The sequence below is a fragment of the Sitophilus oryzae genome, unplaced genomic scaffold (genome assembly GCF_002938485.1).
Source record: "Sitophilus oryzae breed Bouriz unplaced genomic scaffold, Soryzae_2.0 scaffold_357_pilon_pilon, whole genome shotgun sequence".
NCBI classification, from domain to species: domain Eukaryota; kingdom Metazoa; phylum Arthropoda; class Insecta; order Coleoptera; family Curculionidae; genus Sitophilus; species Sitophilus oryzae.
Window position 1 is genome coordinate 944418 of NW_022146926.1, and position 18112 is coordinate 962529.

Here is an 18112-nt window from a genome sequence, read left to right on the forward strand (position 1 = left end):
CTCGGTATTAGCACCGTTCAGTTACGTATTGCTGCCTTTGCATATTACCTCTAATATCATTTATTGGAATTACACAGCTGGAATTTTTAAAAACGTTGCCAGCTTGCTTATTTACTCCAACCATGTCTGATATCTGTTGAAGAAGACCGCTAGGTCCCGTGCCATCCTTTAGTTGAGTTTCGATAATTCGTTCCAGCTCCTAAAACAAACAGAAACAAAATAGAATTAAAGATAAATATAAAGCTAGTTATTAGTGTAGTTTTTTTAAATCTGATATTCATACATCAAAAAACCATTTTTTTATAAGAAAAGAGATAAAAAATAAAAGCTGAATAATCAAATTGATTTTTTCCTAAAATGGTAAGTCAAGAGAAATTTTAAGTAATACGCCTTTTATACAGGGTGTCCGGAAATTAATGCAACAAAATTTGGTCATAGATTCTTGAAAAGAAAATAGGCGACCCCTTTTTTTATTTTTGGCCAGTGGCCCCCCTTTTCTGATTTACAGCCTCCCGAATTAAAATTTAATTAAAAATGTGACAAAATAGTTACCTTTCTATTGGTTCTATCGGACTTTTTTCGACTATATAAATAAATCTTTATTTGTAAACTTTATTACATCAAGAAATATTTTCAATCTAATAAATCATTTAATGATGTAAATAAGAGGAAATTTCTCACATTGGTAGTCAAATTTTATAGTTTTTTAATTTATATCCAAGCAATACTCAGAAGCTTATTTTCAAGCTCTTACTTAATTATGTTTGACTACATCATTAAAAGGGGTCTTCAAATACATCAATGTGATATTTGTCTAAAATTTGCAAAAGAATCTGAATCTCTGGATAACTCGAAAGTATTTACCCATTTAAAAGACTTTAGGTGATCGCTTGAAAGTGGAAAAAGGTACATTTCATTTTGACCCCACAGGCCGAGAAAAAGTATTTATATTAGGGTACGATGAGTTTTGCACTGAAGAAAAAATTCAGAGGCTGTTTGATATAATGATAACTATAGAATTTGACCACCATGTGAGAAATTTCCTCTTGTTACATCATTAAATTTATTTATTAGATTGAAAATATTTTATGCATTAAAGAGTTTACAAAAAATAAAGATTTATATAGTCGAAAAAGTCCGATAGAACCAATAGAAATGTAACTATTTGTCACATCTTTAATTAAATGCAGTAAAATAAATTAATTTTTTTATACTATAAATATCTTTTTTTTTTTTTTCCTAATCTCCTACGAGCTGATATAATATGACGAGCAATCCATTAAATTACTGTGAGATTATACAGAAAAGTCCACAGACTTCGAGACATAGGAAAATCAAGTCCATTTAGCGTGTGTCCAAATTTTGACAAGTTTCAAAAAGTCGACAGTTTTGTTTAAACTGGCGTTTAATTTCACCTGATTTCTCGGTGAATGATTTCTTTTTATGGGGGTACATAAAATCTAAAATTTACGGCCATGAAGAAATTCAAAACTTGGAGCAGCTAAGGCAGAAAATATTTAATGCCTTTGACACTGTCACCCCTGATATGTTATCCAATGTGAGGAGGGGATTTTATGATCTTTTGGTTTAATGCAAGAGGGAGGCATTTTGAACAATTTTGTAATTTTTTAAATTTCATTATCCTGTTTTTTTACCGTTTAACCATTACCTACCTTGATGAACATGGGAAAACAAAGGTCCTTTTCAGGACCACAAATAATTTGATTGAGAAAATTGGTAACTTTTTTTGGATTAAAAACAAAAGTTGTTAATATAATGCCAATTTAAAAGTGTTTTTAGTTTTTAATACAAACTATGATATAAAATTATTATTATTATAATGTACATTATTAATACTATTGTTCATTCGAAATGGCATTAAGGCCCAATTGCAACAATGATTTAAATTTTCTTAAAAGTAAATTAGAGCTTAGAATGAGCTGAATTTGACTGATACAATTTTTGAATTTGAATTGTTTTTAATGATACTAACAATTTTAGTTTATTTTTTAATAAAATTTATTTTAATATATTAATAGAAATCAAAGAGATTTGAAACCTCTTTTAGCGATTTATAACATTCTCAAATGAATTACAGGTGCATTTTCTATGAAAATCACACAGCTTTTTTCATAGTCGCCGCAGTTGCTATAGCTATAAAAACTAATTTTTTAAGGTGTGAAAATTGCGACACACGCTAAATGGACTTGATTTTTCGTATGTTTCGAAGTCTGTGGACCTTTTTGTATGCCTCGATAACATATTGGTGCAGATTATTTTCGTTTTTAAACAAATAAAAGCAAAACTATACATTGATGCGGATTGTCTATGAACTCTTTCTGAAGGTCACAGAAACCTGAACGCGTAATTCGGTGTTCTTTCGCATCTGTTATAGGTAATTTGTGCCTGAGATATTAAAAAAAAAACTCTTTTTAGGGGCGAAATTCGGGGGGCTGTAAATCCGAAAAGGGGGGTCGCTCGCCAAAAATAAAAAATACGGGTCAGCTATTTTTTTTTCAAGAATCTATGACCAAATTTTGTTGCATTAATTTCCGGACACCCTGTATATATACTGTTATTACAAAACTAGTATATTGCAGCAAGCTGACCTCTCAAGAAGACAACCCACTGTAACCGGAAGGTCTACTCTGGCCTAGTAACTTAATATATTATAAATATATTACAGGGAGCTGTTAGGCTGTGAAATTTGAATTTCACTTCCTATAAAGTCAATTACAATGTAATATTTATATGGTTTCATGGTATAGGATATGATTTACGGTGTTTAAGTTATTCTCTGACTAATATTACTAAGCTTCCTGTGGTCTGTTTTGTAGATGTCCCAGTGTGATATAAACAGGGTGGCCCGAACCGTATTCCGGAAACTTCGGCAGCGTGTTCTGCAGATAAAAATAAGCAAAAATGCTTAGTTTGGGTGATACAGGGTGTAGAAGTTTCATTTTTATTTCGATTTTTTCCAAATAATTTCTTCAATATTTCGATGAAAATTGGTGTCTGGGAGTTCTTTGACATGATAAATTATATTCTGATGTCATTGATTATTACTCCTATTTGTAAGGGGCACCAGCCACATGGAAGTTCATATAACATTCATCGATCTACAAAAAGCATATGATACAGTGCCAATAATAAGATTATGGGAAGTATTGCACGAATCAAGAATTAACGCAGCTCTGATAAAAGCTGTACAAAATCTTTACCATGGAGGAAAATCACAAATAAAAACGGTCAACGGTCTCTCTCAGAGAGAAAATTTCTATCACTAAAGGGCTCCGACAGGGTTGCTGTATATCGCCAACACTATTTAAAATTTATATTGCCAAGGCCTTATCTATGGAAAAGAAAATGTAACGGAATGGTTATAGAACTAAATGACATATGCCTATACACCTTACAATTTGCAGACGACCAGGCCATAATTGCAAGCGACAAAGATGACATGGAATATATGGTGCGGAAAATAATTGAAGGATATGCTAAATGGGGTCTAACAGCAAATACAAGAAAAAACAAAACAAAAATATTTTTTTATGGTTGTATTAAATACAGAAATCTTATTTTTTAGACAATAATATGGAAGATTACAGGTACCTGGGTTTGATATTTACTGGAGATGGAACGGACGATAAGGAAATAAACAACAGAGTAATAGAGGCACGAAGAGTTATCAGATGCAAAAATGGCATTCTATGGAGCACTGAAATTTCAAAAACGAGGAAATATAATATATACGAGACACTAGTTAAAAGCATATTACTCTATGGATGTGAAACATGGCGACTCACTGAAAGGAATAAAAGGAAATTAGAGACAACAGAAATGGACGCGATTAGAAGAGGAATGAGAATTTCACGGAGGGATAAGATCAGAAATGAAGACATTGGACAACAGATGGGAATAGAGGAACCAATAGTAAAATGATATAAGAACAAAAACAATTAATATGGTACGGCCACGTTCAGAGAATACACAATGAAAGAATTCCAATACAAGTTATTCATTGGATACCACCTGGTAAACGAAAGAGAGGACTTCCCAAGAAAACATGGATGGAAGGAATAAGAAGGTCGATGAGCGAGAAAAATTTGACCGAAGATCAATGGGAGAAAATCGCACAGGGTGGAAGTTAGGCATCGGACAACGTTGTAGGACGTTATAACCCGAATTGTATTATTGTGCAACCACATGGTTGCTTGTTTTAAAGAGAAATAACTTTTCGTCCGTACCTGTATAAAACTAAGGAGTGAAAAAATATACATTTCCGTGACTTTTTACGTTAAAAATGTCTCTTGGTAAAATCGCTACGAGGTACCGTTCTCAAGATATTTAGAATAGAAATAGTCAATACATCTCATTACTGATAAAAAAATAAACATGTTGAGAAGATAGTTATTTGACTGAAATGATCAATTTGGAAACTGGTTATTATTTTTTAAATTAATCATAAATTTTTCTTCGAAAAAATGACGATAAAACAATTTCTGATGAACTTTTGGCACAAAAACATTTCAAATTTATGATTTCAGTCTAATAACTATTTAGTCAACATTATTGTTTAATTTATGTCAATGATGACAGGTATTGATAATTTAGATTCCAAATATCTCGAGAACCATTAGTACGAGAGCTAGCAACGTCGGAAATTAGTATTTAAGATCGCCCGACTCTTTGATTTTATTATGTTTCAGAATAATATGAGGGTCTTCGTCTGGTTGTTAGGAACGTTAGTGTTTATTACTGCGCATTGGAAGAAGATCCCATATCTTTTATTAGTCGTTTAAATTTAGTATTGAATATCCAACGCAACGTAATATGACGTTAAGACAATAATCAACAAAACTACCTTGTCATATTAAAAAAATACTTTTTATTTTTATTTCATTTATTCTACAGCAAAGTACAAATACTTCGTTTTGTACCACCAGAATTATTTAACAACAATTTTACCATCCGAATATAAACGAAAATAAAATAAAAGTCTTTGACCTGACCCGGATTTGAACTCTGAATCTTCGGCTCGTGGTCGGAAACTCTACGCTCTGCGCTATGGAGACATGATGGATTTATATTCAATACCAGAATTTATAGGACTAAATTAATAAAAAAATATACGATCTTCTTCCGATGCGCAGTAGTAAACGCAACGGGTATCGGCAGCCAGACGGGCCGCATGCTGTTCCAGAGAGCATAGTAAGAGATATATCAAAGAGCCAGACGTCTTAAAATACTTTCTCGAAAACGTTGCTAGCTCTTAGACTACATTACTCGTAGCGATTTTTACCAAGATACCTTTTTTACGTAAAAAAAAATTTGTAATAGTTTTATACAGGTACGGACGAAAAGTTATTAGCTTCAAACCAGTGAAAAAATATGTAGGTGCCGCTCTCTACAAGTAGGAGTTATATTGACATCAAAATCAAATTTCTCATGTCAAAAAACTCATAGACACCAATTTTCATCCAAATATTGACGTTACTTTAAAAATTATTTGGAAAAACTCGAAATAAAAATGAAACTTCTACACCCTGTATCTCCGAAACTAAGCATTTTAGGACATACATTTATACGAACTTTTTTTACTTATTTTTATCTGCAGAATATGCTGACGAAGTTTTCGGAATACAGTTCGGACCACCCTGTATAACAAAGATGATCATCTCGGTGATCATCCATCATTACACTGCATACATATCTGATCTCTCTCTATTTCACAAAACAAATAGACTCTCAAAAAACCTGAAGTTTTAGTTCTTGAGACTATAGGTCTTACAATTAGTTAAAATGCAACTGCAAATGCAATGGGCTTAGCAAATCAAAATTACCTCTCTGAATAGTTTGCTGTTCATGATCATTTCAACTCGTTTGCGCCTCTCCATTTCCCGCACGTCGGCGTCGATGTCAGCCGGGCGCATGCGTGCCTTTTCATCATCGTCCAGACCGCCGTTGTTCGTTATGCCGTTCGTCTGCGGCGGCAACTCGTCCGCCGTACTCGAATCTGTCATTGCTGCGCAATGGATTTAGCCAATCTGAAACAGAAAGAAGCACATTAATTGACAGTCTAAACAGCGGTATATGACTATATAACACTAGAAACAAGCGAATGACTCTGGGAGTTGCACTGTCGAAGGACCAGTTGTTGAAATAATATTCAACAATGCTAGTTTTACACTTTCCGCTGTCGATATGCGGATGGCGTCTTTCGACGCATCATGCGTACTCTCGACGCGTAAAAGCGCACTCTGTCAAGAACCATGTTTCAGTCTCTTAAATAATGTCTCTGACTTCCCAATTAGGGTTCAGAACCGGGAAATCCCGGTTCTTTTGAGACATCAAAGAACCGGGACTCGAATTATTAATTCCCGGTTCTTTCTGTACTCGGTAATAATGTTGTGGTCCTCTTCAGAAGGGCCAACTTGTCGAGGGTCTTTTCGGGTGTGGAATTAATGTACACTGTTGTTTTTTAATATAACTTAACTTTAATTATGATAAAACTAATTACAATAGTTACCCTGAGGGAAACTGTGAGAAATAATAACGTGTTGAAGAGTAAAAAGAGAGTTGAAGAGGAAAAGCAAAAGAGTGTTCAGCAAAAAGAAGTATAAAATCGAAACAGGGTTTTAGCAAAAGAGATCTGAGGGCCTGTCTTGCAGTTCCTAAACAGAACGCTTGTCAGAGCACACCTATATCCTAATTCAACGCATAGTGATACCGCCCTAAATACCAGGATAGACGTTCATGAAAGCTATATAAATTTATGATCAAAATTCCCAAAAGTAATAGTTAAAGTTATCAATTAGAATTATATTGTAGGGTCGTTTATGACCTCAAAGGTATGAAGGTTTTTATTAGAGATGGGACATTCCTAAACTAATATTACAAATTTGATTAAAATGAGGACGGGATTATAACACACTTCCCAAAGCGGAATTCCCGGTGCTTTCAGTACTTTCGGGACTCGGTAATAATAATTAAAAACATATTTTTTGTTACGTGCGAATGACTTTTGATGCTCTCTAGCGGTCGAAATCAAACTCTTCTAAATAAGTAGTAATGCTATCTCTTACTGTTCTTACATCTGAAGTTATTTTGTGTTTCTTATTATTGATTATTAATTCAATCAATTAAAACATCAGAATTAAAGCATCAGAATTAATAAATGTAAAGATAGTATGAACAGAGTCAACGGTCCAATTCCTTCAAGTTCTTTGTTCCTACTACTCTAGTGGCGGAAATCTAACTGTTACGCTCAGTTGACTCTGACTCGGTTGGCTAGATTTTGCCACGCCCACTCGGTGCCAACTGAGCGAGTATATAAACGCTCAACTTGTAGATTGTACTTTAGTTTATAATCATCTGCTGATGATGCTAACATGGTTAGCGAAACGCGCGTCCGGTGTAAAAGTAAAAGTGTTTTGGTGTATTGTGGTGATTTAGTGTTTTTATTTTAATAAGACTAGATTAATTTAAAATAAATTTGATGCCTTTAAAAGGTTTTTATTGGGGACACTCCTAAATTAATATTACAAATTTAATTAAAATGAGGACGGGATTTTACCTATAGGGGCCAAAATACATCTTTATAGATATTATAGTTGTACTAGATTAAATTCAATACAAATTCTCACGTGTTGAAGATCGGAGGTTAAATTTAATCTAAATTTATCAGTGACTAGACACCGTGTGTCTCGAATAATAGTATGACGTGTTGAGTCAATTAGAACACCAAATGTTTATTAGTTCTTAATATAATTAACAAAATACCTTAAGCCATGCTACACCAATATTAAAACATACATACATATTTTATTAATACAAACATAATAATACACAGTGGTGGCCAAAAGTATGGTAACTTTTTACTTTTTAAAATATCACAGAAAATATTGCTATGCTTAAACTCTCAGGAATATAAATGAACAGCTTATCAGCAAATAAAAGTATTCCAAAAATTACACAGCGAAAAAAATCTGTTTAGCAGTTTTTGTAGGAGAACAACAGATTTCTTGTGGCCAAAAGCGGAAACATAAATACATTAAAATTATTTAGTTTAAGCTGATAAACGGTACGATTTGCTTCAGATAAATATAAACATCATACCCAAGTCTAAATATTTCTCTACGGATTTAAAAAAATAAAATAGTTGAATTATACAAGAGCGGTTATAAACAATTCAGCCAAGTAAAATTTAAACATTTTAAAAGGCACCGTTTCAAAAAAATAATTCGTAAAATTTAATATAACAGGGAACGTTTCAACAGCTTTTAAGCCAGGAAGACCAAGAAAGTTGCGCAACAGGACAATGAAAGTAACGAAGAGAATATCAATGGGAGATCCAAGAAAAACATCCACAGACATTACTCGAGAAATGGGTGAAAGGAGAATATCGGTGTCTGCACGCACGGTGAGCAGAAGGTTGGATGACATAGGACTTTTTGGAAGAGTTGTGGTGAAGAAACCACTAATATCAAAGAAAATAGGATGGCCCGCTTTAAATTTGCTCAAGATCAACTCACCTGGTCTTATCAGAAATGGAATACTGCACTGTTTAGCGACGAAAGCAAGTTTCAACTGTTTGGTAGTGACGGGAGACGTGTTATGTCCGAAGACCAAAAGGTACACGGTACAGCCATAAGTACCAGATGCCCACAGCAAAACATGGGGTGGAGTATAATGGTATGGGGGTGTTTTTTTCGCTCAGGTGTTGGTCCTCTTGTTAAAATTTATGGGATAATGGACCGTTTTTTGTACAAAGACATATTGGAGAATAATATGCTGCCACATGCTGATGAAGAAATGCCACTAAGATGGTTGTTCCAGCAAGACAATGACCCCAAGCACAAATCTCGGTTTGTTCAAAATTGGTTAAATGAACATAATGTTCCACTAATGGATTTGCCCTCACAGTCTCCGGATCTTAACCCCATAGAAAAATTATGGGACCATTTGGATAGCAAAATTCGAAGCCATTCCCATTTCAAATAAAAATTAATTATGGGAAGTGCTAAAAACTGAATGGGCGGCCATTTGCAGTAAAGATTGTACGAGATTGATTCGATGCCACGAAGATGTAGAGAAGTAATTAATACAAAGGGATATTCCATCAAATATTAGTAATTTTTATATTATCTTGAATTTTAATAAACATTCTTCTTAAGTTTCCATACTTTTGACCAAGAAAATATTCATAATTTTTATATATTTTTGATACGTAATTTTTATTTGTCGTATTAGGTTTTGTAGGAAATTATTTGTTGGTCACGATTATATAAGTCGTTTTATTTCATATTTTAATTTCTCGGCATAAATGACAAATTAAAAAAGTTTCCATACTTTTGGCCACCACTGTAGGTATAATTTCAAAATTTCAAAACATGAAATAATTTAATCAACTTTGACACTTACTGGTAGGTAAAAATATAAATAAATAATTAGAAAAGGAGAATAAGGATAAAACAAAATTCAAACACTTTTATGAACACTAAAAATATTTTAATAGAAAGTTTATTTTTTGAACATGTTAATAAAATTAAAAAAGTTAAAAATAATCTAAATTTACTAAATTAAAAAACAAATAAAAATATTATAATTAGTTTCGATAGAGTGCATAGTTAAAAATAGATTTGGTGTGAGGTTGAGACCTTAACCCCTATAATTCAAAACAAAATCGAAATTCAAAGCCAGTATTTATAAACACCATGGACTTTTAAATCTGATTTAAAAGAGTGCCAGAGCGCCGACGACGTTGCCGGATCTGTCTATTTGAATTTCAAATCGTTTTCAGTCTCGTTTTCAGCTCGAGTAAACTACATTATTAAACATTTATGCAGGTGTTAAATAAAATTCAGATCATGTCAATTTAAATCAATTTTGTTAAGTATTTTATAATAGTATATACCGGGTGTTTTAAAACCGACTTTTACCCTTGGGATCTCATAACGCTAATAAATTGCAGTTGGGGGGTTGAAACCTTTGGTGTTGCCCTGTATTTCAGGAACTAGGAGGGTTAGAACAAATCTGTGTGTAGCATCTTAGGTTCATAAGAAAGCAGCACAGTGATGCGAAAACCGCATCTTTGTAGCCCTACTTATAAACGAGAACCCCAAACAAACGAAAATGGGATAACCTGTTGGTAAATGTTGAAATCATACGGTAATCCTGTTATTAGTAAAGATAGGAGGATGTGGTTTGCACAAACCTGGCCCATTTTTTTGTCAAACGAAAGATGCTGTAAACAAAATTTTCATAGCCCTCTTTGTTTCTGAGCTACAGGGTCTTTTCGAAAATTTTGCAATTTGGGACAGTCCCTGTATCTCCGTTATTGTGGATGATATCGAGAAGGTGAAAACTGGTTCTTGTAGAACTTTTTACCTAGAATACATTGGCATAGCCTGTATTTTTACGAAAAAAATATTTTTGAAAATAATGAACCAAAGTAATGTTTTTTTTTCTAATGGAACATCCTGTATATTTATAAATCATATGATCCATCTTGCTCTGAGCTTCTCGAAAATATATTTATCACTCTATATTTATTTTCACTATTTACTGCAATATTCAAGTTATATCATTTTTTTATTAGTAGGCCGTGATAAATAACAAAAAAATCAAAATGTTATTTACTAAAATATTCATACACATATTAATAATTTTATTTGGGATTGATATTTTACTTTTTTTTATAACGGAATTTATTATAATGGAATGGGTTTGCAAATATCTAAGTGTTTGCATTATTAAAATTTTCCACATTGTTGTAATTGTAGGATATATTTCATATTTCAAAAATTCCAAAATCAAAAATCGAAAACGGATAAATCCGGGAATCAGGAAGTTGGATCATTGGGTCCATTGGTTCCATTCACTGATTTGAGAAATAATAAATTTAACAAAATTCTAATATTTTCAATGTTGTGAGGGGGAGTCCCATCTTGCTAAAATATATTTCACGTAAATTAGCTAAAGGAATATCTAAAAGTTCCGATACGATAGTTTCCAAGATTTACAAATAGCGGTAGAGAGTTAAAGTTTTCCTAATATATAAAGAATTTATTAGTGGCTTCAAAATAAAACAAGAGACCCCCCCCAGATAGCAGTATATTTTCAATAATTCTTTAATTTCTTTTATTATCAATCATAGCCTACTAATAAATATGATTTTTTAATAAAATCTTTTAAATAGTGCAGTAAATAGTGAAAATAAATATAGAGTGATATATATTTTTGAGAAGCTTAAGGCCAGACAGATCATATAATACATAAATAATAAATATACAAAAAAAATTCTACAATGAACAGTTTTCATCTTCTCGATAGCTTTAACAATAACCGAGATACAGTGAGTGTCCCAAATTGCAAAATTTTAAAAAAGACCCTGTAGCTCAGAAACAAAGAAGGCTATGCAAATTTTGTTTACAGCATCCATTTAACAAAAAAGTGGGACAGGTTTGTGCAAACCGCACCCTTCTATCTTCACTAATAACGGAGATACCGTATGATTTCAACCAAAATGTTACACCCTGTATATTATTTATAGTTAAAGATCCTTATTTTATAATACTTTTTTATCGGCTTTTATTTCTCTTGGTAGCTACAAATCACTCCATAAAACTTCAAGAACCAATGTAATTTAATTTAAATTGTAGAGTATCTAAAACTGACAACACTGTATCGATTTACAGAGAAGTTTACAATTTTGTTTGGGTTTTAAAAACATTTGGACGTAATCTTGACTTTCAGGTTAAGAGAAAGGCCGATTACACGTTCCACGGTTTTAAAATTAGAAGAGGAGAAGAAAAAAACGAAAACGTCAGACCGAAAATAACTACCTAAAACCCGTAGATTATTTAGACATCTGAAGGGATGTAATTTATGTTTGGGTATAAAAAAGAAGCGTGAAGGTAAGGCAGAGCCCACACACACAAACGGGTTTTAAGGATTTCATCGATGTCTGTAAAGAAAGTACTATGTACTTCCAACTGAAGTTTATATGCCAATGAAATAAAATAAAAATAGAGTAGAACCACTGAGTAAAAACCTAACAATATGTAGATGCATACAAAATTAACTACTGTCTTGGTCTTGATCTTCTTGAAAGACTCTTGCAAGTCTGACACTTTTTTATTAGACAATTTCTACTTAAAAAACCTTTATAAAATAATCGTTCAAGTAATTTAAAGCAGGCAGGGCTGGATAGGTAGAAAATTTTATATGTTCTGCCGTATTTTCTACATGTAGAAAATTAATTTTCTACACCAGCTATTTTTATACATTTTTTACATGTCCAGACGTAAAAAATTAGTTTTGTATATTGTAAGATTTTTTTGAGTTTATACCGGGTGTGTCTCAAAACTGACTCACCCCTATAATTTTTTATTTTTCCAGATAAAAAAATGAGATTTGGTATATAAGTATATGACATAAATTAGGATTGATTGACGTATTCAATAATTGTTTTCTGTCACTTCCTGTGTCACCGGAAATGACTACAACTTTTGATCCCTACCCTCGGTATTTTTTACCTTATTTGATAGAAAATAAAATTCTAAATAGAATGACATATCATATTAGGTAAACTTTTAACATTTTTGCTTTAAAAAAAATTGTATTTTAAATATCAATCTAGAGTGCCATGGCTGTGTTAAAAACACTAAGTTTTAATTAAGGAGCCTTGGAAAAATAGATTTGATCGTCTAATATTATCCGTGCCTTGTTCTGGCCGGTTAAAAGATGCCCAAATCGTATTTTTAATCATATCTCAATTTTTTCAAATTGAACGAGGGTGGCTCATTACCATACTTGGAAAAAGCATTTTTTTACGAATAATTTGGTACCACACACTTGGTATTTCGAGTCAAATGTTCGTTATGAATCGCATGTTGCAATTTCAAATACACCATATTCGAAAATGTCAAAAATTGACAGAAAACAACTGAATACGTCAATTAATTCTAATTAATGTCATATATTAATATACCAAATCTTGATTTTTTATTCCAAAAAATAAAAAAGTTATAGGGGTGAGCCACCCGGTATTTATTTCAAATACTTCAATCACAACGATTAGTACAAAAAATAAACTAATATCGATATCTCTAATTGTTATTTATTATTTAACAAATGGATAGTATACAGTATGTCAAAAACAGCTTAAATATTATTTTAAATTGATATGTACAACAACGGGAGGATGCGTGACAGTGACTGTTGTGTCATTATAATTCACAGGCATATCGTATTTTCTGTTATTTTCTGGATATCGTCTGTCAAAATCTTCCTTGATTTGTTACACACTATAGTCGAAGTTTACAGATATCTTAAAAGTTTTCAATAGTAAGATCAAAGTTTACAGAATAATTCTAGATAATTCTGTGAACTTTGGTAAGACTCAAACAGAACAACAAAAAAATAATAATAACTAACATAATGAAAGTATAATAACTAACATAATGAAAGTACGAACTACAAACTATAATAATTATTATTATACGTATGCAGTTTATGAAACCACAGGCTTTCTATGGTAAAATTAAAAAAAGGAACTACGAAAACTTCCGAAGAAAAAAAATCAGACTTTTCTGTACGGTCTTCAGATTAAACAGAAAAAAATATTCTTATAGTCTTCAGATCGATTACTGTCTCTTATGTTCATGGAGTTAGTACCGTCACAGAATATATTACAGTTTTAACACTAGAATTTAAAGAAAATAGAACGGAAGAAACATCTAAAGTGAAAAAAAAACGGCTTTCAATTTTCTACTTAATATTCTACATTTTCAATCTACAACCCAACCCTGAAAGCAGGTGAAACTTTAACGAAAAAATAGTATGTTTAATTCTTTCAATAAGAAGACTAAGGAAGGAGCATAGCAAAAATCTTAGGTACACCGCGATGGGCCTCAAATATGGCCGACTTAAATTCCGGTTTATCAGTGTCGTTCTAATTTTATTTAAAAAATGTAAAACTATGATGTAAGGTAGACGTGGGGTAGACTCAATAATTTGTTGTTTTATTTTACGTTGTGAATAAATGTTGGTAGTTATTAAAATTGTTATAAAAATATATAATTCTAATAAAAAAATAAGTTATAATAAGTATTTATTAACACAAACATCCGAAACGCTACTGAAGCAGGTAAGTCAAATTAACATATCTAAATTCTTTGACATCTAATCTTTGACAAGTAATAAATAAAAGCTAAAATGCAAGAAAAATATATAATTTAGTTAATTTAAATGAATTTCATAAATGATCGGTGTACTACACGTATGTATATTATATAGTCACTTACTAGAGCGAAAAGTTGTTCCATTATTTCACTCAATTTTTGCCGAGATCTACCGCACGCTACACAACCAACTATTTTAGAGTCTTTTTCGATAAATCGCGATAGTGTCACTGTTAATTTAAGTTCTGCCACAATTTCCAACTAGATTTACTACCTTTATACAACTATCAGTAGTAGAATGAATAATAAATAATATAAAATAAGCTCCGTAAAGACTGACAAATCCACAAAATTTCAAATCAAATTCAAATGTGTCAAATGAATCGTCAAACAGAACTGTCAAGGATCTCCACCCTAGAGAGCTTTTATGGTGGCTTTTCCGCCCACCATGCATGAATACATGGATAGCATTATGCTCCTTCCTTAGTCTTCTTATTCAAAGGTTTAATTAGAAGTAAAAATGGCACTTTTGCGGCGAAGCTGTACGTTTGACATTACATTCCAGACACAAAAAGTCATTTTCCAATTAGGTGATTAGAACATGCTATTTCAATCATCAACATTGATTCCGATACTCGAAATGATACAGAATCTCAGCCATGTTTGGAAAATCATATACGTTCATGGCAAGCAATTAATATTATTTTTCAAATAATTTTAGTGACTAAATCATAAATTACAAACAATAGTCTATTTTTTTAAAAATTCCGAAACGAATTGCGATAGTTGAAAAGGCTTTTGATCTAAAAATCCACCATTTCGAGCAAAGGAATGTTTTCAGGAAATTTGCGTAAAAGAAACTAGAACGCAACAGCTGCAAAAGCAGAAATACCTATTTAGCTATGTAGACGATACGGCTATAATACTTTATAAATCAATTTCAATTCATGGCTAAATTTGAAAAAGACCAGCGGTACATTTTCAGATAACTCGAAACTCAGTAAGTACAAATTAACAGTAAAATATGATAAAACTTTGTGTTAAAAATAGATGGAGAATATCTTAACCATCTAAGATTCGCTGATGACATACTCCTAATTGCCAATAGTCCTGAAGAACTACAATCACAAGTTAATGAACTAAATACAGTCGGCAATAAAGTGGGTCTCAAAATTAATTTAGCAAAAACTAGAGTGATGTATAGGGTGGTCGAAATTGGTCTGTTTTAACAGAGAAAACCTATTTCCTGACTACATAGAGCAAAACCGACATAGATGTCATGGGCTCGATTTCTGAGACACGTTTAATGGCGTAAACCGCCTGTTGATATTTTCACTGCCAACTGAGATACGGGGTCTTTTTGATTTTTTTACCATTTTGAAAATTGCCCGTAACTTTTTTATTTCGCGGAATAATAAAATTCTATAAAAATGTTCTTAAGACACTTTTTAAGCACAATCCAGTGGCGTAGACAGCTTTTTTCTATGTTTGTTCTTTTTGTCAGAAATAATGAAAAATATAATTTTTTAAATGGAAATCATAGTTGGCTATGAACTTAAAAAAATGCAAACTGTCATTTTTGAAAACTTCACTTAATTATTAACCAAATGGACTTGATTTTCCTATGTCTCGAAGTCTTTTCTGTATAATCTCGCAGTAATTTAATAGATTGCTCGTCATATTATATCAGCTCGTAGGAGATTAGGAAAAAAAAGATATTTATAGTATAAAAAATTAATTTATTTAACAAAATTTAATTAAAGATGTGACAAAATAGTTACATTTCTATTGGTTCTATCGGACTTTTTTCGATTATATAAATCTTTATTTTTTGTAAACTTTAATTTAATGCATAAAATATTTTCAATCTAATAAATAATTTAATGATGTAAATAAGAAGAAATTTCTCACACGGGTGGTCAAATACTATAATTTTCATTATATCAAACAGCCTCTGAATGTTTTCTTCAGTGCAAAACTCATCAAAATTTAATATAAATAATTTTTCCAGCCTGTAAATAAAATGAACAAATTTTTCCACTTTTTAAATGGGTAAATAATTTCGAGTTATCCAGAGATTCGGATTCTTTTGCAAATTTTAGACAAATATCACATTGATGTATTTGAAGACCGTTTTTAATGATGTAGTCAAATATAATTAAAGGCATTTTGAGTTGAAAACATTTCTCAGAGGTTGTTTGATATAATGAAAACTATAAAATTTGACCACCCATGTGAGAAATTTCCTCTTGTTTACATCGTTAAATGATTTATTAGATTGAAAATATTTGATGTATTAAAGTTTACAAATAAAGATTTATATAGTCGAAAAAAAAGTCCGATAGAACCAATAGAAAGGTAACTATTTTTGTCACATTTTTAATTAAATTTTGTTAAATAAATTAATTTTTCTATACCATAAATATCTTTTTTTTCCTTATAAATAAACACATTTGCATCCCATTTTAAATAAGATATACAAATTACCAAAACTTAGAAATAACAGTTCAAAAGTTCAACAAAAATCCTACACGCGTTTTTAAAAAGAAACATATAACCACGCACTATGTCACTCCAGCAAGCGAATACGACACAGCATAGGTTTCCGGACTAAACGACTGGTGTATTTACACCACTCAATAGGCGTGTCGGGTTTGCCGAGCGGTTTCCGATGCAGTCGCTTTCTTTCGCATCTGTTATAGGTAATTTGTGACAGTGGGCCCAACTACAAAGAGAGTATGGAAGGGAGGCTACACCATAATTGGAAATGGTGGAATAAGCTGAAAATGATGATGATGATGATAAAACTAAATATATTACCTTTTCTATTCATAAAAATGATGACCACTTTATATCAGAATTATCTGAATATCACTCTTTTAAGTAAGGTATCTACTTTAACTGCTCATGGTACATACGTTGTTTAAAAATAAAATAAATAATACTGGGTCAATGCGTATGAAACACTATAATAGTGCAAACCAGACTTAACGTATATCTTATAATGCTGGTGTTGTGTAGACAGTACCGCTTTTTAAACAGGTTTTATTCCTTACCTTCAACTCTATTAAGTTAATTAACTTATCTATTTAAATGGCCATCACTAGACACCATATTATCTAGTTCTAATTTTAATTTTTTAAGTTAATTACACTAAACCTCACGCACATTTATATTGTATAATTTAAAAAGCTTTACGCAAGGATCCAAACCACATAATACGATAATGTTATTCCATGATTTAAAAAAAAAGTTACGACAATAAAGATAATAAAGTATACCTTTATTTACTTTATTACTAAGTTTCATATAAAAATATTTTCTAGTTGTGATAAAATGAATGACATAAAACTATGATAATGTATCATCAAATGACATATAAAAATTGATTTGAGCAAACAAATTGAAAACAAGTTTGTTGCAAAAGATACCGATAAGATATTGTTAAGATAACAAAATTGTAAAAAATCGGCAAACTTATATCTGCTGTTTGCATTTCCGTGTATTTAGAGATTATCCTTATTAAGAGTATTTATAGAAGTACTAGCGTGTACCCGCGACTTTGTTCGCGTCGAATTAATCATGTGTAATGGTGATGATAAACCAAAGCAAGAATCTCTATTAACATACAAACTGGATAAAATTTTCTCACATTTATGTCAGCATGAGAAAAAACAATATGGCGATATTATTATATAACTTGGTAATATTTGAGGGGTAATTTCATCTCGTTGGAAGTTGATTTTCGAAAAATCCGTTTGCCAAAAATAAGCTCGACAAGCAGTTTAAGGAGAATCGTGGTTAATCAATTACCCAACTTTTTGGAACACCATGTATGATTTTTTAAAAAATTTCAAAATATGTAAAAAACAAAATAAATTATGCGTGTCCAAGCGTTTTCCCGAAAGACTAACCGTTTTTTAAAT

The 18112-nt window shown here is 31.6% G+C and overlaps 1 protein-coding gene across 5 annotated transcripts in view; it reads right to left on the minus strand.

Moving 5' to 3' along the window:
• LOC115884782 (protein hu-li tai shao) overlaps nt 1-18112 on the minus strand; it is a 128171-nt gene that overhangs the window by 45023 nt on the left and 65036 nt on the right. For 4 of the 5 annotated variants that reach the window (XM_030903462.1, XM_030903461.1, XM_030903460.1 and 1 more), the window contains exons 2-3: nt 5844-6047; nt 49-199 (exon numbers count right to left, since the gene is read on the minus strand). In XM_030903462.1, coding sequence (XP_030759322.1) covers nt 49-199; nt 5844-6023 — 331 coding nt within the window. In that variant the 5' untranslated portion in view covers nt 6024-6047. Of the gene's footprint in view, nt 1-48; nt 200-5843; nt 6048-17242; nt 17391-18112 lie in introns of those variants that run through there. The other variant, XM_030903459.1, reaches the window with a different exon arrangement.